The sequence below is a fragment of the Ceratotherium simum genome, chromosome 9, assembly GCF_057802395.1.
Source record: "Ceratotherium simum simum isolate JZ-2026a chromosome 9, ASM5780239v1, whole genome shotgun sequence".
Taxonomy (NCBI): domain Eukaryota; kingdom Metazoa; phylum Chordata; class Mammalia; order Perissodactyla; family Rhinocerotidae; genus Ceratotherium; species Ceratotherium simum.
In genome coordinates this window covers 46,496,058-46,522,483 of record NC_141908.1, presented here as the reverse complement: position 1 = coordinate 46,522,483, position 26,426 = coordinate 46,496,058, and the positions used below count along the sequence as shown (strand labels likewise).

At 34.6% G+C, this 26,426-nt stretch overlaps 1 protein-coding gene across 4 annotated transcripts in view; it reads left to right on the top strand.

Annotated features, from left to right (window-relative positions):
- SCN9A (sodium voltage-gated channel alpha subunit 9) overlaps positions 1-26,426 on the top strand; it is a 164,904-nt gene that overhangs the window by 118,425 nt on the left and 20,053 nt on the right. For all 4 annotated transcript variants that reach the window (XM_004428235.3, XM_004428233.3, XM_087435336.1 and 1 more), the window contains 4 exons: positions 8,260-8,380; positions 17,776-17,930; positions 21,409-21,582; positions 25,394-25,516. In XM_004428235.3, coding sequence (XP_004428292.1) covers positions 8,260-8,380; positions 17,776-17,930; positions 21,409-21,582; positions 25,394-25,516 — 573 coding nt within the window. The remainder of the gene's footprint in view (positions 1-8,259; positions 8,381-17,775; positions 17,931-21,408; positions 21,583-25,393; positions 25,517-26,426) is intronic.

Here is a 26,426-nt window from a genome sequence, read left to right as displayed (position 1 = left end):
ATAGATGTATATCGCATTGTCACATTTATTGCTATGAGAGTAGAGCTTTAATGTTCTCACCATAACAACAACAACGAAATGGCAATTATGTGAGGTGAAGGATGTGTTAACTAACCTTATTGTAGTGAACATTTCGCCATAGATACATGGATCAGATCATCACATTGTACATCTTCACCTTACACAATGTTATATGTCAATTATACCTCAGTAAAGCTAGAAAAAATTGTTACATTTAAATTCAGTTAATTAAAACTCTATTAAGAAATAATTTTTTGAGAGAAATATTTTAGGCATAAACATAAAATCTCAGAACAGGAAAGCACCATTCTAGCACTAGTTCTTTGGAAACTGAGACTCACACACATGAGCTGCTTTCTGAGCACACATCGAGGAAGTTGAGGACGGAACCAAAATACTCAGCTTCTAGGGCAAACATTGAGTACATTTTGAAATGATTTTAAGCGCAGTGATAATTAGGGCTTCATTTCTTTAATCAATTCAGTAATTAACATTTCATTTTAATTTTATCATATATAAAATGCATCAATTAATAATTTGCTAGGCCCTGTCTATGAATGAATGAGTTATAAGTCATTGAAATGCTTAATTTGATTCCAGAAGCAATATTACACACTGAGAATAAGTTTCTGATTATGTATATATCTCATAAGGAGATATGCAGAGTAGCCTCAAGAAGATAAGAGGTTTAAATGGAACATATTATGAAATGAACATTAAATCTGTCAATAAAATATAAAACACTTTCTCTAAAATTAGAAACAGATTAATATGGATTGCCTTATCTAATATTTCTAACAAGTATAAAAGAAAATATACTACTCAGATATAATATTTTGTTTTAATTTTAGTGTAGCTTGTTGAATGAGTGAACTCTGATAGTTCTTTGGGGGAAAAAAATCCATGTTAATAAGAATCTTGCCTTTTTTTAATAATCCAGTTCATATTTTGAATTCTCTGTTATTGTTGGGATGTTTGTATTATTTTTTTCCATTGTGCCATGATAAAAGCAAAACTTTATCCAGAAATTGACACACTCTAGGGATAATAATGCTAGCAGTTTCAAATTAAAAAAAAAATATTGTTGTTCCAGTTTACGCGAAGTTAATATTAAAGGTGCTCCTATGTAAAAGACATATTTTTCTATTTCAAATTAATAGTGATTTAGAGGCAATATTTTCTTAGAAAACAATTTTATTCCAGAATGTGGTAAATTTCCACCTCAGCACCTAAATAAAGATGCCCACACTCACATATACAATAGCATCTACATACATGTAGGTAAAACACACAATTTTTAAGAACACTGGTTCCAGAAATATATGTGTGTGTTTGTGTATGTGGTTTAATTCCTAAATTATTACTGTTTTTTTACTAAAATACTGTGAGAAAACATGAAGTGCGTGTTAAGGAATGGTCATTCTCATGATAAACAAAAACTCTGGATATTCCAGCTGTGAAGAATGACTTGAAATATGATACTTTGGCAGAAGCTGCCTACATAAAGGTTAGGAAAGATATATTTTCTCTGTGCCAATTTTTATTTTACATTTTACTTGCAATATTAGAAATCCATGGTTGAAAAAACGGGTAATTGTTGCATTCGTTGGAATTTGTCTTTCCTTGTCCTTCCTCATTATGGGTACTTTTAGGGGATAACATTAATCATTCAAATGTACAGGTAGTTTATTTTTTGTTTGTCATTCTGATTTTTTTTTAAATTGTTTGTTGTTGTTGTTGTTGTTAGTGCCATTGAGTCGATTCCAGCTCCTAGCGACCCTGTGTACAGCGGAGTGGAACCCTGCTCGGTCTTTTGGCGCCATCCTCTCACCTTCTGGGGCTATGTCGGACAATGCTCTGCCCCTATTCACAAGGTTTTCATGGGCAATTTTTTAGAAGGCGGATGGCCAGGTCCGTCTTCCTAGTCTGTCTAGTCTGGAAGCTCCGCTGAAACCTGTCCACCATAGGTGACCCTGCTGGTATTTGAAATATTGGTGGCGTAGGTTTCAGCATCACAGCAGCAGGCAGCCGCCACAGTATGACAACCGATAGTGGGTGGAGTGGTTCTCTAACTGGGAAAGGAACCCAGGCCACAGTGATGAGAGTGCCAAATCTTAACCACTAGACCACCAGGGCTGAGCTTCAGTCCTAGAGTCTACACTTTACCTTACATTTTGCCATCATGTTTGCCTAAGTTCTAATCTTTATTTACCCATTTGTTGCAATAGTCTAGTGGACCTCAGTAGTAGAACTGTTTAAATGTTTGTTTCTAAAGTTTTTAATATATTCTTTCTGATTTGACCCACTATATTCCAGCTACTTAAATATCTATTCTCTGCAAATAGCAGTTCTATGTTAGTGCATAAAGCCCTTAAAAACCATTGGTCACTTTATATTGCAAGACCTTATTGGTGAATGCCACTTGCCTTTTCGTTAGAAAGAAGTTCCAACATAATACTGTAGGATCTGGCTGAGAAATCTATAGACAGTCCAACCTTCTAATATGGCCAAACTTTGTTTGTTTTGTCGACCTAAAAATAAAACAACCAGTTATTTAACCAGCAAAATGGGTTTATTCAGGTATAGCAAAGGAATTGCAATTCAGGAGAAACCAGCTATAGTAAAAGCCATAGGCAAGTCCAGCAAGCAAAGGAGAGGAACGTTATTTTATAGAGAAAAAGGAGGAAGTTGGGAGGGATTGTTTTGAACAAAGTCCATCGATGGAAAGTGAGAGCTGAGGGTGGTGATGGTTTCTCATTGACCAAGTTGCTGGGATAGTTGATTCTTATGGGGGATGCAATGTACATCTCTTCTTGTTGAAGTCTATAATTGACAATCCTTCCTATAATCGATGTGGAGTGGTAGTGCGTGAGGGCTCCTCCTTCTGGCCCCCCATTTTAGATGAGGTTTTCCTTTATTAATTTTCACATTTTTTATATTTAAGATCTTATCTTTTAGTTACATAAGTTATCGCGTTATTGGACAGAAAGTGTCCTAGGTAGAAGATTCTAGGAAAACTAAGAAGTCTCAATGAGATCATTGGCTTTGTTTTGAATTTCTCTGGTGGTGACTGAGATTTGACCTCATTATTTCTCCAAATCTAATTCTATATACTGTGTTGACCCTGTGATGGAACTGTTAAGTAGATTTCCTGCTGAATGAGCAGCTGTTCCCAAAAAGCCTGCACAGTTTCTCCAGTAGCAATAAACCAAGAACACTAGGAAAGGAAAAACCGTTTTCTTGCCCTTTATTTGAAAAAATGCTGGAGTTTTAGATCTCCATAATTATAATGAGAGCCAAGAGTTTATTGTAACTACTAAATAAACTGACAATTTTCTGCCAAATTAAGTGGAAGTAAAACGAAAATTTGGATACCAGGAAAACACTTTTGAATTTTCCATCGATGAAGGATATCTGGAGTACTTTTTAACTTGGGGCATCTCCTTTTAAAAAGAATCCTGAGAGAGACCAAAATTTCAGAGAGACCAGAAAAGGATTGGAGGGACCTTGAGGTGCCCAGAAAGTTAAATCATGTAAGGAAACTCAGCTACTTTCAAGATGAAAAACACAAATGTTAATATTGTAGGTGATCTCCAATTTTAAAAAAGCTATAAGAAGATAATGTTTGCATCTCTCAAGAAGGCAAAAGTGGCCCTAGCAATTGCAAGGAAGGGGAAAGCATATTTTGGTCCTAGACCAGAAAAGAATATGTAAAATTCAAGTTATGCCATAATAGAATGGTAAACTTGGAAAATGTTGGACTTTTACTCACACAAAGAATAGTAACTATCTGTGGAATTCCTCTCTAAAGGTCCTTTGATCTTTTATTCCAAACTTTACCGTTTACTCCGTAATATTCACAACTCTCATTATAGATATCAATTGTAAAATTAGGCCGTAAAATTAAAAGATGGGTGATATTGATTTGAATCTAATTTAAAAATGTCTTTCTCGCTTATTGACATACAATGGAGCTTAGCTTATCACTAATGGCTTCCATAATTTTTGTTCTCACTTAATGCCCATCCCTTCCTTTTGATTTACTTCTCTCAGTCTTCTTGTTGTCCTGTGTCTTTGTTTCCATGCTCAGGTAAAATAACTATTCTAGGCTCTGCTCCTGAAAGAATATCTTTCTTTTGTTGTGTGAAGCAAACAGACTTATAGTATGAACTTTAAATGTAATATCTTTGAGATATTTTCAACACCAACCATCCTCTTTGAATAAGGTTTCTGTTGAGTTCTGGGTTTTCTACAGTGCTGCTATATGTTTGATGATTTTCTGCCTTTGATTGCCAGATTATCAATTTATTAGACAATCCTATTTCATAGTTCTTGAAACAAGAAATTACCAATTAACATTAACCACCATCCATATTAGAAAGAAATAGCCTTACAATGTGAATACCTATCTTAGGAAATGTCGGTAATAAATCTGTAAGTGACCAGCTTAGGGCAATTTCTAATACAATGCCAATATTTAAAAGAGTCTCTGCTCACCTACAAAGTTGTAGAAAACACACCTTTAAGGCAATCAAAAGGAGAACTGTGAAAAATAATAAAGCTTTTAATTTGATCATATTTTTAATAATTGAAAGGGGCTTCTTCAATAGCTACATAAATTTATAAGCAACATTAGGAATGTTTCAAAACTACTTCAGTTGTTTTATGGATGCACATTGAGGAATATGGAAAGATATACCAAGATTATATATGCTGTATTGTAGTTACCTCAAAAAAATAGAATCAGGGAGAGAGAGGAAACTGTTGTTTTTCACTATATACTATTATATTTTTAAAATTGTTGAATCGAGTATATAGATTTTATTTAAAGTAAAGAAAGACAAAATTTTAGAAAGTTCCTACAGTCAATATCATACTATTCAATAAAAAGGCAAGAATGCTAACTATGGCAAACTTCCTATTCCTAATACTAGTGAGTCTTCATCTATGATCCTATATTTATACATTTTTATTTTTATTTATATGTAGACTGCCCAAGACAAACGATTATCTTTGTTGACAAGCAAAGAAGTAATAGACAAAAGTATCTTTTACTTTTTATTAAAAATAAAATCCACGAGAAAATTACAAAATGGCCTATTTTTAGTAGCAAAAGGGAAATTTTTCATCCTAAAGTAAATATTTATTTCACTGCTCTTAGTATAATATAATCATTCTTCCATTTCCAAAATTAAAAAAAGGAAATTAACAATTGAGTTTGTAAAAATAAAAATAATCATATAATTAATTATATAAAATGATACAAATGATTGAAATGATCTTCTCTGTACGCTAAACAAGAATAAAAGAAGATTCAATAGTTAAATCTAGCAATGCCTGCTATGAGAATTAAATAAATTTCCCTTCAGGAGAAAACTTTTATTATAGATATTAGCCTTTCTATTTAAAGGCATCTTTTTTGGACCCTGTTAAACAAATTTCTGCTCTAATAAGTATTGAATTTAAGAGCTGAATAGTTTAGGGGGCCAGCCCGGTGGCGTAGCGGTTAAGTGCACGTGCTCTGCTGCTGGCGGCCCAGGTTCGGATCCCGGGCGCGCACCGATGCACCGCTTGTCAGGCCATGCTGTGGAGGTGTCCCATATAAAGTGGAGGAAGATGGGCACTGATGTTAGCCCAGGGCCAGTCTTCCTCAGCAAAAAAAAAAAAAAAAAAAAGAGGCGAATTGGCATGGATGTTAGCTCAGGGCTGATCTTCCTCACAAAAAATAAATAAATAAATAAATAAATAAAAGCTGAATAGTTTAGAACTAAGTTGTCTATATTGCTAAGATATGCAGATAAATATTAATATTATATACAGTACTGAAATAGCTACTGTGTGAATATTTAATGCATTCTTAGGAAACATTGAATTCCTAAAAACATTCTAAATATCGAATTTCTAAAAAGTCACAGTAATTTGGCTTGTGATACATTATAGTTCATATTAAATATTTTGATAATTTCTGTTCTAGTAAGGAATAATTTTGAATAACTCTCATTTATGATATAAAATCTGAGCCGAAGTCTGAATTTAATTGACAACAAAATTCCATAAAAGGAAAAAAAAAGGTTTCAATGACAAGGTACCAAATCATCTTAATTTTTACTTGCTTATGAATTAACGTGGCATAAGTTTTCTTTGTTAATGCTCTTTTGAAAATTGAGAAAACCAAATATTGAGGTTGAAGATGTTTTCATTAATTTAGCCTAGGTCAGAATTCTGCAAATTTGAATTATTTTCTTTACGAGTTGTTACCAGCCGAGAGAAAACCATTATAACTATTTCCTAGTTGTCAATATTTTGGCTAATAGCAGGGAGGGGCTCTGTATTCTTTCAATTATCAGTTCCTCCCACTGCTTTGCCTCAAAATCCAAGCCACTCTTCTTTTTTTCAGGATGGAAGGACTTAGTGACATCTCCACAGAATCATAATGCCTAGTCGTTCAGTTCCCTGGTGACAGTTCACTTGCTGCTGCGAGGTCAAGAATTGAGGACATCAAATAATTGCAGTCTTTTGGATATAGTACTTAAAATTGGTTTTTATGGCAATTGGCACAATAGGACATATTAGTAATTATAAATTTCCCCATTGTTTCCTGGAGTAATATATGTTTTAAAGCCTTAAATCTCACAGAATGTACCGTCTTATAATTAATTTGTACTTGCTTTATTTTAAAGTGATTTTAGATGAATTCAATCAGTTTAAATGCTTTTTAAACAAAATTTCATACTGAGACTGTTCAAAATTCATACTATTTTAAAACTCTTCAACCTGGTAGAAATAATGCTTCTATTCAAACACAGATTACAAGTATTAATTTAATAGGGTATTCATAATCCTTTACTCCAGGTATAAAAATAACTTAACTTACATCATTCCTTACATACAATACCTTATCAATGCCTTTTTTATTGATGTTGAATATTATGTCATAATAATAGTACTGAGATTTTAATGTGGTACCCATAAAGAACACGTTTAGCTTCCAAGTCAATCTCTAAAAGTTAATATTTTGTATTGGGCCTATGATATTAATGCAAATTAATAGATTGAAGAGTCAATTTAACTGAAATGTGTATTTCTTCATTTTTAGCACTTTCATTTGTTTAAACTATTCTAAAAAAAAGTAAAGCTGTGACCCTAATAAGAGAAGTATGTGCTGTAATAACTAGTAGTTTTAATATTCACATGTCATTTAGCAAATGAGAATGAAAAATGAACTCTTCCATTGATGTGCTGCTCTACCCCTTATAAAACAGTATTAGGAAAATTTGACAGGGTTTTGCTACAATTGCTGTACGTATTTTTTCCTAAAAGTTTCTGTGTATGTGTGTAAACATCATGTTTGATCATAAAGTTCTGGGTGGGAAGAACTTGTTTGCGTTATGATCAATTATAAGATCATAATGACAATGAATTCATTCCTCTCATGTGTTGGTCTGCCATGTTTAATTTCATTGAATCTTTGTTTCAGAGTTTGCATGTGGTGCTCACTTTAGTAGCCACTATCTCAGAAATAATACTTTCTGATCTTTTCTACTATATCCTGAAATTTTATGACTAAAATGGGTGGTGTTGGATGATATAATTACTATGATCTTTGGCATTTTGCTTCCAGTACAATATTTGACTTTTTTGGTCTTGATGAAAGGCCTTCTATCTATATCATCCTGATACATTTTCTTAAATCCAAGAGATAAGAGAAAAAGTACGTTTGATTTCATTTTACACTTATTCCTTTCTTTTTTTAAATTTTAAGTATCAGCAAGCTTTTTCTTCCAATTGTCAGATTGGACCTGTCAATTACCAGGTGTTGGCAATTTGGCACTTGTATGTTATTGCCATTAGGGTCTTGGTTGTTCTAAAATAATAATTATTGGTGTATACAAATTTATATTAAACATAAATCAAAATAAAAATATGGCCAATTCTTTGCAAATGTTATAGTTTCCATAAAAATATTACTTTATACTAATTCTGTTCAAATACTTACTTGTTAGCGTAATAAAAGTAATAAAATTTATTTTCACAGGATGTGTAGATAGAAAGATCAAGCGTAGATGCATTGTAAGGTTATCTGACCGCAGTGTGTGTTTATACGTTTTTTATTGCCATCATACTGTTAATCTTTTTTCATAACACTTTGCATGACTCTGATTATTAAATGTGGTTTAAATGCAAGATCTGAATGATCCCTAAATGAACTCTGTGGTGGGGTGGTGAATTTCATTTTAGAGGCTGAACCGATCGAGCTCCTCTGAGTGCAGCACAGTTGATAACCCTCTGCCAGGAGAAGGAGAAGAAGCAGAGGCTGAACCTCGAAATTCAGATGAGCCAGAGGCCTGTTTCACAGATGGTAAGAGAAAAATTGAGACCTTGTTTACCATCCATTTATTAGTGTTTTGGCTTTTGTCTTAAAACCTAATACTTACCGGGGGGTTGTTTAGTAAAAAGTCAGAAGACTCCATTCCATGCTGATTAAGTGAAGACTCTATGACTAAAGGCAAGTCACTGGAGCTCTCTAAGCTTCAGTTTCCACACTTACCGTTCTCTACTAATTAGAATTTACAATGACAGTGTGTTATACTATAAAGCACTCTACTTACTGTAGGAAGGTTATACTTCTCATTTAGATCCTTAATTCATGTTCCCAGCTCCATGGATCCACTAGAACACAACTTAATTGGATAGATGGTACTATTGCCCTTTCCATCAAAAGTTGAAGCTACTCACTAACCCAAAGGAAATCATTTGATGCTGTTGACCACAGTCTGTCTCAAAATTCTTCCTTCCCTTCGTTTCAGAGGCCACACTCTACCTTTCTTCTTCTTTTACGTCTCTGAGAGTTCTGAGTTTCTTCTCTTATTTCTTTTAGTGACTATTTTTATGCACATCCCTTCAATAATGACATTCCCCCACATTTTGATGCTTGGTTATCTTCTTTTCTTGTTCTCTGGCCCTAAGGGGTTTCATTCATGTCCATGGCTTGAACAGCCATTTCTGTGTTTTTGACTCATAAATCATTATCTTTACCCTTGACTTCACACTTGAGTTCCAGATCTGCCTACAACTCCTAGTTGCTCATCTCCACCTGTTGTCTTTAAACACCTCAAGTTTAATAAGTTGAAAACAAACTTTAGGGGGGTTTCCCCCATATAATCTGCAGCTTCCTCTGGTCTTTACTTCACTTAGTGACATTATGATCTATCTTGTCTCTCAAGCTAAAAACTTTTAAGTCAGCCCTAACCTATTCCTTTCTAGCCACAAGTTGATCACGGAAACCACAAGTTGATCAGAAACTCTGAGGATAGGGCTCAGGTCCTCCAGGCAATTCTGATGCACACTAAAATTTGAGAACCATTGGTAGGATAAAATCTGAAGTCCTTAATTTGACAGGTAAAGCCCTTTACATTTAGCCTCAGTCTATTCTTTTCTAACAGTACCTCCTTTCACTCCTTTTCACTTTCTGCCTTACTGAACTTCTTACTACTCCTGGAACTTTTCAGGGATTTTATTCAAAGTAGTAACTTTGAACTTGGCTTTGGCAAGTATGCAGTGTTTTCTAAGCAAGTATTGTGTCATATAAGTAAAAACACAAACCTAGAGCAGGGTTGCGATATAAGACAATAATTTAGAACGCAAGCTTTGGAGCCTGATAAACATGAGTTCTAATTGGCCTACTGCTAACTCTCTGTGAGACTTTGAGCATGTTTTTAAATCTTATACCTCAGATGCCTCATCTGTAAAATGGATATGACAACAGCATCCATATCGTAGGGATGGTGAGATGAAATGAGATAACTCATAAATTAATTAGCACGGTGCCTATCTTTCATCTCCTTCTATTTTCTGTATTGTTTTTATTTTTTTATTTTATTTTTTTATTTTTTTTGTGAGGAAGATCAGCCCTGAGCTAACCTCCACGCTAATCCTCGCCTTTTGCTGAGGAGGACCGGCTCTGAGCTAACATCCATTGCCAATCTTCCTCCTTTTTTTTTTTTCTTCCCCAAAGCCCCAGTAGATAGTTGTATGTCATAGTTGCACATCTTTCTAGTTGCTGTATGCGGGACGCAGCCTCAGCATGGCTGGAGAAGCAGTGCGTTGGTGCGCGCCCGGGATCCGAACCCAGGCCGCCAGTAGCGGAGCGCTAGCACTTAACCACTAAGCCACGGGGCCAGCCCTCCATATTGTTTTTAAAGTGTTCTGTTAACGATCTCTCTAGACGCTATGATAGCTTGATGATAATGACTCATGATCTACTCATGGACTTACCCTCAGCATCAGTATTCTTTGTAGAAATCACTGACTTGCTTTCATTCTCCAAGATTTTCTCAACCAGTCTCCTGTAACAGTCATGCAGTAAACAAAATGACTGGCAAACAAAGATATCTGCGAACTGCAATGGATGCATAAATTTTCCTTAAATACAAGCCAAATCTCATCTTATGTGAGAAGCAAACAAGTATGACACCCAATTAATAGAAATTTTGTGTTTGCTGAAATTAACACCATAAGCAAAACACATGGAATTTCCTTTAGAAGTGTTAAGAATTTTATCATGTATTTCATCATCATGATGAAATTAAATTGACTAGCACCATGTAAACTTAAATTTGTACAGATACTACCAAGATTTCTTCCACTCATTTTATGAATGACCTTGACTTAAAATTCCAGGATAACTAGAAAGAAGGTGGGCTTATCAAACAAATTATGGCTTCAAATCAGAAAAGGGCTTTAGAAAAACTTAAATCCTCTAGAGAAAATATTCATGCTAAGCTATTTCAGACTGTCAGTGCTATCTTACTGTGATCAAACTTTACACATGTTATTTTAATCCTACAAAATATCAACAAGAATACTTACAGGATTACTTTGATATTATTCATAACTTCTAATTTGAGTCTAATATATAAGAGGTACTATAGAAACACATTTTCAAATGAACTTTGTTGTTGACTATTGAAAATTTGCTGAGGTTGAAAGTTTCAGTTATGCAAGATGAGTATGTTCTGAAGATCTAATGTACAACAGTGTGACTATAGTTCACAACACTGTATTGTATACTTGAAATTTGCTAAAAAGGATAGATCTTAAATGTTCTCGCCACAAAAAGAAGAAGAAGAAATTGGTAACTATGTGAGGTGATGGCTATGTTAATTAGCTTGATTGTGGTGATTATTTCACAACATATACTTATATCAAATCACCAAGTTGTATACCTTAAATATGTACAATTTGTAATTGTCAACTATACCTCAATAAAGCTGGAGAAAAAAGAGAATAGGCAAAATCAATCTACAAAGATAGAAGTCAGACTAGGAGTTACCTTTAGGGAGTGCAGATTGGGGAAGGGCATGAGGGTACCTTCTGGGTGCTAGAAATGTTATATCGTGACCTACATGTCTATTACACGAGACTATCAATCTACATATTTAAATTTTGTGTACTATACTTTATGTATGTCCTACCTCGATAAAAATTTAAGTAAAAAAAAAATAATTTTTTTTTAAAAGGACAAAATCTGTGAGGGAACACACATCTCTGAGTCATACCAATTTGAGCAGCTGTGCTGCACTGGAGACTTCATACTCACTTAAACAGGGCAGCCAATTTGCTGAGCTTTTCAACCATTTATCCACTTCTTCATTCTTTTGTCCAATCAACAAATAATTATTAAACACCCTCTGTATGCCAGGCCCAGGCCTGAGCACTGGAGAGAGAAAAAGCAGTGAAAAAAACAATGTCCTTGGCCCAAATAAATATGTCAGTATGTAGTAGGTCAGATAAGTGATACATGCTATGGAGAAATAGAATGAAAAGGGGAATACTAAGGTTGAGGGGTAGGAACCTACTATCATAAAAATAAGTGGACAGAGAAGCCCTTTCTAAAAGGCTAACATTTGATCAGAGACCTGAAGAAAATAGAAGTGGGCCACACAAATATAAGAAGGAAGAGTATTTTAGGCATTGTACTGAAGGCACATGCCCAGAGGTGGGGATATGCACAACACTTGAGGAAAATCAAGGATCCAATAGAACAGATTCAGAGATGGGAAGAGTGGTAAAAGTTGAGGTCAGAGACATAGTAGAGGCCAGATCGTAAGAGCTTTGAAGGACATTATAAGCATCTCATTTAAATTCCCACAAAATGCCATCTTAAGAGTAGATGGGTGGATAGCAAGGGCAGATGCTGGGAAACTTCTTGCATGTTCCTGCAGTAATCCAGGTGAGAGATGAGGGGAGCTTAGATTACTGTGGTAGTATTAGGAATGGTGGGAGTATGAGATTCTGAGTATATTTTGAAGTTAAAGCTGAAAGGATTTGTGGATGGATTGGATGTCGGGTGTGAAAGAAAGAGAAGAGTCAATGATGACTTCAAGTTTGGGGCCTCAGAAACTGGAAATATATAGTTTCCACATGAAGACTTCAAAATGAGTGGGCTTCTTAGGATGGGAAATCAGGAACTTGTTCATTTACGTTGGAAATGACTCTCACCGGTTCGCGATTGGTCTACAAGAACTGAGCTAGAACCAATGCCAGTTTACAGCAGCATTTGGCCTCCAAAGATTTTTGTTACCTGAAAGGCAACAGAAAACTCAAATGAAGTGTGAGAGTTAAATCAGACTAGTTGTGTTTTCAGTGAAGATGAATGCCAAAATGATTTTGTTGTTCATTGCTTCACATCCATTGATCCTTTTCAACTTCCTAACTGTCACTTGAGTAATTCCATCTTGTTCCTCTTCTTTACATTTGTCCTCTCCTTACTCCATGTCTTTTCTTAGTTCTGTTCCATTAGCTTTATAATTCAAGACTTCAGGCTCTTTCCTTAGATCTGGCATTCCTCTTCTCTATCCTTAAATCTACATGTCTTGGCAACGTGTATGGTTATGAACATGACATGACTCTGATTCTGCTTGGTTTTATATTGTACTCCTTTTGGATTATACAATTAATAAATTACAAAATCAGGACTAGGATGTGATAAAGATATCTTTTTTTTAAAATAATATATTTTCTGTTAATTTGGTAAGAGGAGCCAACGCAATTTCTTCCAAAAGTGTTCTGAGTTCATCAACTTCCTATAAAATAACTAGTAACTAATTCTAACTTGAATAACAATAACCAACTCCTTTGTGCCTTTTATTTTTATCTTTGTTTGGAAGGAAAATGTAGACCAAACATTTGTTTTAGAGGATTTAGAAATTTTTAAGAAGTAGTGGAAAAAGACATTTTCCTAATCAATTTTTACATTAATTATACTGATCATGCTATTATATTCTTATTAATGGGTTATCTGTCTTGCCTTTTTTATTCGAGAGTATTGGTTTAACATGATGAAACCCAGCATAGACTTTATGTAACGCATCATGAGAGCAAATTAATGAAACTACCCAAAAGAAATAGCATTTACCCACCGGGACCCATTAAAATGTTTGAAAGTTTCTCTGATATGTTTACATTTAGTTAATAGTCCTTTTTAAGAAGAAGGTGTGATAACGTTGCTAACCAGCTAGGTTGGAAACCTCTTGGGATATGCTTTTGCTTAAAAGCCAGATAGGCAGTCAAGCACTCCTGCCTCAAAATAAGAGAAATTCTCTGAGGTGTGCTGAATCCTGAGGGCAATATTTATGATCCGTCATCTCAAATAAAAAGTTTACTCACTTTTCTAATTGGAATGTATAGTGCCTTTTCTTGCCCCAATCATAGGAATAATATATCTCTCCAACTTTAAGACTGACAAAAATAAATCCCACATAGTAAAATCTTAACCAAAGGGATAACTCTCCCTTCTGGCAATTGTACTTGAGGCAGATAGATTCTGTTCTACATGAGATCTTTGTTTTTAAATTTGAGATGAATTCTAAAGTCTCAAGCATTAAGTTAATATAAAAAAATAATTTGATCTTAAACATTTCCATTCGTTCTGAGGTTTTCTTTTGCCCTGAAAGAGATTATCGGGGAGTCAACTTTTTGCCCTACTCTTTTACTATTTTTCCATATCATTTTATAAAATACTCTCTCTTTACTAAATGCATTTTGAGATATAAGGTAATTATTTTAAGTACAGTGAGGATAAATTCTGTCAGATCTGAGGTCATGTTAATCATAATTAACATTGAATAAATGAAGCCATGTGTATATTTTCCATTCATCTTGTTTTTTTTTTTTTTTCTTTTTCATCCAATCTTTGTGTAAATTCTAGAATTCACAGAGATGCAACCTTTCAGATAATGACTAACTGCTTAAAAGATTTTAGAACTCTTTTTTGGGAAGATGATTACGTCTGTTTTAAATCAACTATCCATAGCCATGTAGGACTGCAGTAAGGACTATAGCAAGTATTGTAAACAGAAAGAAAAGCCCTAACAGACAGAGTTTTAGCCTTCTGGGAACTTAGAAGCTTCCAGAGAGAAAGGATAGGAACACATAAAATATACATGAGAGCAAAACTACCAGAGACTTTGCGGAAAAAACCTAGCTTGCAACATTTCTATAGAGCTGGAAATTAAAGTGCTAGGAGATACCTCCTATTAACTGGATCAAGGAACTAATTTCTCTTCAGAATCGTGAAAGAAGCCTTAACAAGACATTGTCAAAAAACCATAGTTCATCAAGAGAATTCTAGTTTTGTTGTTTCAGGACATACAGTTTATGATTATCTGAAGTTATTACTTGATAAGCTCAATATTTTCTATGAAATATATTGTTTTATAGAGAAGGAAATTATTTTTTAAAGCGCTTAACTTACAAACTTCTGAAACAAGTATCTAAAAAGTGCTTTCCCACCTCCTACCCTCCCTCCGAATGAGGTTTTTCATGTAAAATTTTTTAACAGAGGAATTAACTATAGTTCTTTTTAAATTCTTCCTCTTCTTCAAAGTAATTCTGGTTGTTTATATTTTAATCAACTTTAAATTTTTTTTAATTTAAAAATGAAGTTTTCAGTCATTATCTTTCTGAGCCTCTCTTGGTCATAGCTGTGTTCACCGGTCCTTCACGAAACATTTTACACCTGAGTTCTCTCTTACTGCAGCCTGTTGTACCTCTCGCCCACTCTTTCTCTGCCTCTTCTCCTTCAAGGTTTTCTCTTCTTCCACCCATTCCAGTGGTGTGCAGGTGATGTATAAGAACCACTTCTCAAAGAAAAAGAAACTATACGTACATACATCAGTTTATTAGAAATGTCACTGATATAAAGGATATATGGTGCACAATTTACAAATAATAACATGAACATTTTTTATTGTACATTTCATATAGCTAACTGATTCCCACAGAATGCTTTTGTTGAGTTTTGCCAAAATTTTGTACTTATAGACAACTAATGATTGCAATTGATGAACTAGTATAGTTTTAACCTGAAGGTTGGTTGGTGTTTTCATTTATGTTAATCAGTTAGGTGAAAGTGAAACAAAGAAGCTACGTGTCGGAACTTCACTCATTCACACATTCATCAGTGACGTGAGCAAATCTTGGCTGAATCAGATAATAGAATTTGAATAATGAAAGAATATTTCTTCAATTTTTTGTGCTATTCCCAGTGTATGGCTACAAACTTTTACTGTTGTATTAACATTTCCTCCATCACTTTCTTAAGTCTAGTCTAGAATATCAATAAGCCCTGATTTATAGCATTTGATGACTTTTGTAGTGTAAAGATTCCCACTATGGCTGATTTCAAACTACTGATGTGACTTCATTGACTGTGGAGTTGGGAAGAGATGCACAGTAGCCCAATAGTATAACATTTTTCCACCATTCAGAATATATAAATATACTCAAGAGCATAGATAATAGTAAAATGATTAGAGAGTGATATGTTTTTATTATTTATTACCTTTTTTAAAGTAAGTTATAATTTTAAGTTTATATAATTTAATTTTTGATAATGGCTGCACTTAAAAACAGGCTAGCAAAATTTCCTAATAATTTAATGAGTAATTAAGAGCCAGTATGAGCTGGCTCCAGCATGCCACTGAATTCTGTCCCTTAATATTGCTGTTCTAGAATGTTCCAGACTTGACTCTTTGCTCTCCTCACCCTAAATACTTTTTTTGTGTGACTTCAACAACTGTCCTGATCTCAGGGGACACATCTGTGCTAATGATTTCCACATATTCTTTTCTAGCCCGCGCTTTTCCCCTGAGCTTCAGATTCACACCTCAAAATATCTACAGGTATCTGTATTTAGAAGTTTCACTGGCATCTCAAACTCATTACCTCCCAAGTAACTCTTGCTCCTTTGGTCTTCATTTCATTGCTGACATCCACCCAATTGTCCTGGGCTCCACCCTTTCTCTTACATCCTTTATCCAATCAGTCACCAAATCCTGCTGTTTTTACCTGCCGAATATATCTTGAGTCTGTTGTTGCTCTGGTTCCTAGCTAGAGTTGCCCTAATCTATCCTTCTTGTTAGGGATACCAAACCAGAACCCTAAATGGTTTTCTGGCTCTAGGTCTTTCTTTACCTCTACCCCTCGTTTTTCTCCTCTTGCAACTTATCCTCCACACAACTGTTGGAGGAATCTATTGAAATTGCAATCTGCCTATATCATTCTCATTTTACAACCCTTCACTTACTCCTCTTTGTCTATAAGACATAGACCAAACTCCTTAAGGTGAGGGAAAATGCTTTCCATAATCTGACCAATTTCTCTAACCTTATCTCTCACCCCTGCCTTTTGTGTACACTTTACCTTCATCATAATTCTGAACTGCTTTTAATTCCTGTTCACAATAAATTTTGCTACCTCTTGGCCTGGAATTCCACCCAAACTCTTTTTGGCTAATACTTTGACTTAATTCAGGCTCTACCTCTTCCAGAAAGCCTCCTCTGACCTCGCCTTCTCAACAAACAAGCCAGGTTAGGTGGCCTTTTTCCATGCTACTAAAATAACCCCTGCATATCTGTCATTTTAGTTGCCTTATCCGGTTATAGTCATTTATCTCTATATCTAGCTGCCTAACTAAAACCAAAAATAGATCCCAGAGAAGAGGAAACTATGTACACAGCTGAGTACAAAGAAGATAATAAATGTCTGATGGAGATGTGAATGAGTAAACCTAAAAAATTTTAAATAAGATGTTCTTCAATTTTTTATAGTGGTGTGTTTTACGTTTAGGATTCCAAAGTCAGATTTCTTTCTAACTTAGAGTACCTGAAACAGTTTCATCTACATTTTCTAATCAGGATCTGTTTCTTTTGAACTTGATAATGGGAACTTCAACTAGTTTTCTTAATATTACTTAGAATAGTGTTTCTCAAAGGGTTTTTAATAGAGGAGTTGAACCAGCGCCAAATTGTGGACTAGATCTACATCAAGGAAACTTTACCTTTCAGCAAATAAAGCTCTGAAGTGCATTTTTGTCTGGAGATTTTAGTTCATTCATTCATCAAGTAATTATTTAGTGCTTATTGTGTATCAGGATTAGGATTGTACTAGGATTTCAATAATAAAAAGTAATGAGTGGTTTAAACACTGTAGAGGAGATTGATGAGAAATCAGGGAAGTGCAGAAAATAAGAATACCTCCCAAGTTAGAAATTGCTGACAAGTATTAAGAAGACACCATCGAGAGAGGAAATGAGAGGAGACAGCATCCAAGTTGAATCTATTTGAAGCTTCAGGTATAAGTGTTAGAAATTATTTGGTTGAGGAACTATCATAGGGAGCAATTAAATGATGTATTTTAAATATTTTATTTATCCTGAATATCAAGATTTTATATGCACGTCTTGCTTGCCAGGTTGTGTACGGAGGCTCCCTTGCTGCCAAGTTAACATAGAATCAGGGAAAGGAAAAATCTGGTGGAACATCAGGAAAACCTGCTACAGGATCGTCGAACACAGTTGGTTTGAAAGCTTCATTGTTCTCATGATCCTGCTCAGCAGTGGTGCTTTGGTAAGTGATCTGACACCTAAGGCGTTAAATTGATTAAGTCAATAAGTCAATATTTTTAATAAATGAGTTGGAAGATAAAAATATCATGGTAAATTGTTTTACCTAAGAATTCATCCCTATGGTTAGTACCAAGGACAAAATTTTAGTTTAGCTCAGTAAATATTTACTAAGCACTACTACGTGCCAGGGATTATTCTTGCTGCCCAGAATGCAAAGATGGAAAAGATCCAGGTACTTTTCTCAAGGAGCTCAGAGAGCATTAGGGAAGAGAGAGGCACAAGTGATTACAGAATGGGGATGTGTTTCTAAGTGAAGTATATACATGATTAAGCTTTGGAGCAAGAACAATTGTCTGCTTGGGGTTTCAGAAGGGTAGATGATGTTTTGCAAGATCTAAAAAGATGAATAAGGAATTTTCTAGTCAGGAAGGTGGGCTGAGGGGAATGAAGCATAAAACAGCATGAGATATTCAGGAAATTAAAAGTTATCAAACTGTAGAAAGTATCGTGGAAGGAAGAGCAAATACAGGAAGGAGGTGGTGGCCGGAGATCCTGGGACAAAGATAGGCAGTGTCAGCTCCTGGAGCATCTTGCATGCTATTATAAGGGAAAATAGACTGTAGTTCTAGGGTCTGAATGGGACAAGTTTCTCATTTTTTGTGCTTATACCCAGCACCTACTATCAGGATTGAAAGGGATCTGGGAGAGTTACAAGCTCCCTCAGCCTTTTCTTATTTGTTTTTCTTTCCTGCTGACACTAAAAGAGATGAGCCATTAGAAGCCCAGTTCCAGCTAGAGATGCCACTGGAAATTCCATTATACTAAAAACAGAATATTCAAGAACTTTATATATTGCCTCATAGACAATCTTCACGGATCTGGAATTTGATTTTGCTCTACTTATAATAAGTTAACTGTTTCATGGATGCTGGTAGAAGATATGAAACTTCCAAGTCAGAGACAAAGGACTTTATTACTCTTGGCATAGAAAGCAACATGTTTGCATTGGTTCCCCTGGTCCCCAAGTCGGAGGGGGCATAATAGGGACCTAAATGAACATTGCACACCCAGTGGGTTAGCATCACAGCTGAGGAGCACTGAGCTTAGGGAACCCCACCTTTTATAGCAAACGGTAAGCAACCTTGCTTTTTGTTCCAGAAGGAAACTACCTTATCCTTCAAGGTTGCTTGTCGCAAAAACAGCCCTGAGAAATGAGCAGTCAGGGCCTTGCATTCTTGGCATACTCAAACAAGAACGTGCAAGGATGCTCAGGGCCCACGGTGGATTGCCTCCCCCAACAAGTCTCCTCTCTCAAAAACAGAAGATGTAATAAGAAAGTGCTACTCTACATACCTGGTACAATGCAGCTAGGAATCTTGACTGTGTCTACATTATCTTGTATACCTAATAACTAAGGAAGTTGGTGAATCATGCTAAGTTACATACGTGACTGAGACTTTCAGGAAGGAGATTACAAAAAATTAAAGAAAAGTTTAGAGTAATCCTTTGTTCAAAAGGTCTAAAAAGAAAGATGACATTTTGGGGGAAGTGTGCTGCCAAAACTGAAATTCAGATGAATCATGTGGGGAAGAAAAGGGAAAGGTATTTCAAGACACTGATGTTTTTACTCAAGGATTTTTCCAATTGAGCTAGATTTTAAAAATACTTGAATGAATTAATAATACCTTAATTAATAATAAAATAAATAAATAGCTCTAATTTAGTACATATTTATTGTGTTTCAAGATTTTTATATGGGTTTTATCCCTTAATTTTCAAACAATCCTGTGAGATTACAGGGTTTTGCCTATTTTACCAATGAGGAAGCTGGGTACAGAGTTTGAAAAGTTGCTTGATGTCCCAAAGCTAGTAAATAACAGAGCCATAACAACTGAAGTCTGAAGTCAAAGGCACTGTAACTTTTCACTGTATTGTGGCTCCTCAGAACGGGAAGTACTCACCAGGTAGAAACAAATGAGTGGTAACTGAGATAAGTAACAGTAAAGCCTGTGCCCCAAATCAGGTAGAGCTCACATAATAACCTTCTTGCCTCCTTGCTCCCACATCCACAAAATTAGTTCTAGAAGGTAGGAGCGCTGCAGGCTGGATCCCGTTTCAGGTTCTGGGACTAGTCAGAGCAAGGTGTACTCAGATAGAGTATTTGCTTCTCAGCATCAAGACTTGCTATGGGTTCTGCTCTGCACTTCAGTTCCAGAACAGCCCTCTTCTTTGTGATCAAGCCCCTTCCTTATCCTTGCATTGTAAGGACTGAGGCATTGCCAGAGTTTCTGTTCAGGTGGCTTGCCTGATTACTCCAGAACTCGGAGAAGGGAGGCAGGAAAGTCCTGAGAGCTGGACGTCAGTTTCTGCACTTCAGTTCCATTGACTTTCAGAACTTCTGCCAACTGCTGGAACCTTCTTTTAGCATCTTGGTAGGTCTGTCCATTGTCTCTCCCAACTTCTGTTTTCTTCGATACTGATACCAGCAATTTGCCAAAAGTGCTGAGGATCATTTTTAAAGTATTGACAGAAGAACTTGGAATAAGAAAAATACGAATGGCATAAGCCCATGGCTGTGGACAGGTGGTATAATGGTACCCACTAAGGATGCAGGTCCTTTTTGCTTTCATTTTCTTCAACAAGGTGAGAATAGTGTTCAAACTTGAAAGAGAAAATTCTAATACTTTAGACCTGTTTAGCTCAGCAGTCATTTTCAAAGTCTTCAATGAGCCCAATTCTTTAAGTCCACTTAATTATTTCCCAAGGAACTTGTGGCTATGACCACAGTATCATCATCTGTTACTCACTAAAAGTTCTTGGAGAGTGCTAGAAGGTGCCACAATCGTGGAACAAACATAACAGTCATTTGTAGAGCTGAAGCTTTTAATGAATGATGCCATATTGGTACAAAATTCAAAGAAAGAAATCATCCTCTGTGTTCTATAGCCCTAATAAGCTATGGCACTCATTTATGTAGCAAACCTTCCCTTGCCCCCTGCTGTGTTCTTGACACAGTGCTGAGCACTGGGAATGCACAAGCACGTAAGAGCTGAAGGAGAGGCTCCAAATCCTACTGCTCAGTCAAAGGAGAGTGCAGAGTGAGCAAGATGCATAAGAGAGGCAGACCCTGGAATCATGTCTTAAATTATCAAGACTTATCTAATTCGAAGGTGGATAAAACGAGAGTCAGATGAGTGGAAATCCCAGCAAGTGTCAGAGATTATGGTTCTTTTAGAGAATTATAAATAATTTAATTCTTTTGCACTCTTTTTCTCTTGACCTCTGGTAACCAGGGGCATGCACTGATGAGAAGACTAGAATTAAGTGTTGCACAGTAGCTGTAAACCAGAAGAAAGTCAGCTGGCCTCAATAGTATTATATTTTGGTGGTTTCTCCATCAGAATTTTATTTCCTGTTTTTGTCATGAATCCTAAACTTTAAGTCATACATGAATTGAAATTTGAATATTATTTTCACAGGCTTTTGAAGATATATATATTGAAAAGAAAAAGACCATTAAGATTATCCTGGAGTATGCTGACAAGATATTCACTTACATCTTCATTCTGGAAATGCTTCTAAAATGGGTGGCATATGGTTATAAAACGTATTTCACCAATGCCTGGTGTTGGCTGGATTTCTTAATTGTTGATGTAGGTGCATTAAGTAAATTTTAAAAGAAGATTTATTCTTACAAATAAGTGTTCTGAAAAACCTTCGCTAATGTTGTATATCATCATATTTAAATTTTGGTTAGGTTTTTGTACTTTCAGACTACAGCTTTACTTTTTAGAAATATTAATACAGCCAGTAGAAATATATTTGAGATGAATATCAAAAGATAAATTCTTCAACAAATGTAAATTCTTTTCTGTATCATTGTAATATATGTTATTTACTCTTGCATGTGTTTTCTGCAATCAGAGAAGATGTAATTTATATATATATATACATGATTTGAATAGCATTTCTGTTGGAAATGAGAATAAAATGAAAAACTAGGAGGTGAGGGGTGGGAATGGAAAAGAGCAGAGGCACAGATTAAAATATTGATTTTTTTACAATATAAAATTAGAAAATAAAAGAGGAAGGGGTATATCAAGTTGTTCGATATGTTAGCTGAAAGTTATGTAAAAATGATAGTGCTGAAGCTAAATAACTCTGTGTTAAGGAGAAGGGAAGGCATGGAATTTCAAAATATTTATCTCAGTCACAGTAATAGGGAAAACTAAAATGAGTCACAAATCTTGTCCCCATCTCAAACATCTAGTTTACCCTTCATCTCTAGAGTGGCAGTGGAGCAGAGAAATAGGCATTAATAATTTCAAATAATAAATTCAGAAAACTGTTGAAAATATAATAAGAATGCTTCAGTGTATGCATTATTTTTAACAAAGCAAAAATATTTTTTAGGCATCTTGTTGAAGTAGTCAGGAAAGAGAATCCTAAAATAGCTTGTGATATCAAGGCATCTCAAATAGAAATTAATGGTACCAGACCTATTATTATGAATTCATTCTTATTTAGAAGTAATAATTCACTCTAATTATTTTATTTTATAATTTAATTATGTAATTTATCAATATATCATATATAATAGTATTATATATGATATTTTATATTATTTTAAAAGGCTTTCTTAAATTAATTCATGACCTCAATCTCCCAATCTTATTTTTCTCAGAATGATTTATGTTCTTCACTTTTTTACTAATTCTACTAGATTTTCAAAAATCGTGTTGTTGTGGTTAGGGAAGGAACATCCTATAATCAATCATAGTTTTTAGAGATTTGTTTTCCATCTGATGTCTGGAATTAGAGGGCAACATGTAAAGTTTTATGGTACCAACAAGTGCTCTAAATATTTAACCAAGAGTTTACATCATCAGACTTTTCAGAAAAACAAATTAATACAGTGTCATTCATAGATATCAAAATTACAAGTAAGCATGCCTATAAATAGCAAAATCTGACTGCAAAATTGAACCTAAACTAGTCATATCTACTCAAAAGTTCAATTTCGCAACCATTGTCTAAAACTCAGTAAACTCTTTTTTAACAGCTCAATATATAAAATATTTAAAAAATATTTTTCTTTTCTATATAGGTGGTGTGCAAAACAAATTTTTTCCCAAGGTATAGCCATGCATTACATGTCATATGTTCTCTCGGGCTTTCTCTGTGAGAACTCTAATTTTTGATACCTTATATTAATGATTCATATTGTTTGATTGTTTTTTGATTCATCTTTTATATGTATGTTACCTAGTTACTGCCTAGAAAAATAAATGGTAAGATGGAAAGGGGTGCTTTTGTGATATAATAGTTTTAAAGAAAGGCTAACCAAAATAAAAAGAGATAATAGAAGAAATGTAGGTTATTTCTTTTCTCTTAACCTTTAAATATGATTGGATCTTTTAAAAGTTATTATAAAATATTTAAGATATTCAAAAATCTTTAAAAATATTATCCCAAATATCGTTATTTTCATCAATGAGCTTAAGAAGTAAAAGTTACAAGTAGAATTGAATTTAAGTTAAGAAAGAGATATGGCTATTTAATAGAAGTTATTTTGATTTGAAAATCTGAATTGGTGATTCTCAGTATTTAGGAGTATGTAATATGCTGAACTCAGGGAGGTATATAGCTTCAATTTGAAATATTATTTAAGATTTTGAAAAAAGGTAAGTAAATATTTCTATACGTAAATATGTAAGTGGGAATTTGTTAGGGGTACAATTCTCAGGACCCACTCAAGATCTACTGAATCAGGAACTCTGGTGTTGGTACCCAACCAACTGTTGTAACAAGCCCTCCAATATTCTGGTATGTATTCAGGTTTTAGAACCACTGATCTGATGTGACATTCAGAGGATGGACTTATTTGATTTCTGTAGGCTTCTTGATATTTGAAACTTACTTGATTGAGCATTAGTCATCAGTATGGGCATATATCGTGTATATGCATATGTATGCAGAGAGATTATATATATATGCATATATATTCTCAGTTACAGACTATGCTGTAGTTTTCTCAATAATATGCATCTATTATATTCAATATCATAACAGCTAACAGTGGTTTGGAGATCAGGTCTACCATTTCCTTAGGGGCTATTCAAATTATGACAGACATTTTCAAACTTTATTTTTTCCTGATAAAAAAGAAGATAAAAATAAATAAATGGATAAAAGATAACACTTGTTATTCTGTTTAAGAAGTATACTTATTTTTTTAAGTATACTTAAGTGGAAAATAATAGACCTGAATGATTGGGTGCATTTAAGAATGATATGAGGGACAATTAGTTTTGCTGGATATATAGCCTGAGGACTTAAAAAGAAACAATGTTGCATTTAGTGAGACATTTGAAAGTAACTACATGAGAAGAAAAACACTACAACACATCCTGATTCATAGATCAGTTTACTAATCTCTAATAGTAGCAGCAGTGAACTTGTGAACAATGAATTTTTCTACTCTGTCAATAGTTAAATATAAGGAAGTTGACTCTCGAGTGTTCCTACCCTTCCCTGGAGAACTTGAATCTTTTAGTCATTGCTTAATTTGTAATGAAGAGCTGCCTTCTGGACATTGGTCTTAGACATTGTCTCTTGCTACACACAGTGTAAAATAAATGGATATTTTAAATGGAATTTATTCAGAGACTGAATGCATTTCCACATCCAGATCTAAAGTCATTGAGGAGCTCATTGCTCTATTGCCAAAATGTGTATTGATTTTATTTCTGTCTATGTTCTTTCTTCTGAGATGATTTATGATAAGAACACAAACTTTTGCTGGGGACTGGTGTGGTAATTGTGGCAGGTCTGTCTAACAAGATGAAGTTCTGTATGTCTATGTTGATTGTGAAGCCAGTGAGATCATCTAGAGATTCTCATGCTCTCTTCAATACAATTGAGATTTTTCTCCCACTGATTATTACTAGGTAAATCTTTGGTGCCAATTCTGAGAAATCGTAAGGCAGAACAGTCTTGTGGGGAATTAGCCCCATCTCAAAATCATGAATCTTCAAAATTCTTTTGAACAAGGTTTATACTAGGATTTAAATTTGGTTGAGTAAATGCCAACCTCTTATGACTTAGCTGCAGAATTGCACACTTTGTTATGCTCTGGGTTTTATTTCAATTGAAATTTTGATAGTTGCTCTAATTAAATATTCAGAATTAAGCAAATACGTAACCATTGATTACAAAAGTGTGAAAATCACGTGTGATTTTTATTCAGATATCAGAAGTAGCTTTCTATTTTGGTTAACCTTCCTTTGAATCTATTTCCTTACAAAAGCATCCATCTTACCCATTTTTAAGGCAATGACTAGATAACTTAATATATAAAATCAATTGTTCTTCTTGAGCTGTTCTTAGTGATCTTTGAAATTGACTTTTCTTCTTAATGCTTTATTTCATCGAAATTATTAATGAAAATTTTATTTTTTGTAGGTTTCTTTGGTGACTTTAGTTGCAAACACTCTTGGCTACTCAGACCTCGGCCCCATTAAATCCCTCCGAACACTTAGAGCTTTAAGACCTCTAAGAGCTTTATCTAGATTTGAAGGAATGAGGGTAAGAAAATACTAAACTTTCTAATATAATATTTTTATTTTTTAAGTGGAGGATAAAGTGTGAAAAAATGGGTATATAGAAATTATGGACTGTTTATATTTACACACACATGTACCTATACATACATGTACACATATATTGGACTGCTTATGTATATAAGTGTGTATACATGTGCATATACACACAGTATTTCAGTGCATGTTGTTTAACAAAGAGTAAATCAATTCCAGTAATGCCTCGTTTATATAATATTGTTAGACAGTGATCCAAATACGTTACTTTTCCCTTCTTAAATGAAAATCTTCCCTGTGCTAGGAAATTAAAGTGAAGGGAACACTATTAGTGCTGACAACATCTCTCATATACAAGTCATCAAGGTCTTGCCTTGATCAGGTGTTAAAATAATATTTTTTAAGGAATGACCCTGGATAGGGGGCATAAGAAAAGACAGGGAAGTGAAGTAGCATCAGCCATTGCTTTTAATTTCATCCTTAAAATAAATGTTTCAATGAAAGTGGAATTGTCCCCAAATTATATTGGAGAAAGCCAAAGCTCTGAGAACTTACTTAATTTTCACTAGGCTGCATAGTACCTGAAAAGGGATTCATTTTGCAGAGACAAACAAGGTGAGATAAATAATTACCACCAGCAACCTAGCTTTAAGGGCTATATTAAACCAGCAACTTGTTTATAAAATACATGGAGGACAGTGACCTTATTTTCTCTAATTAGCCCATATCCTCCGTTGTTGCTACTCTCCTCAAATTTCTTCTTCTCCAGATTTATACCTGCTTTCTCATGCCTCCATTGTTCTCTTGGCCAAGAATGCTTCTCCCTGCCCTGTCTCAACCCTAACTCATCAATATAGCAGACAAACACCTACCCATCTTTTAAGCCTCAATTTAAATCT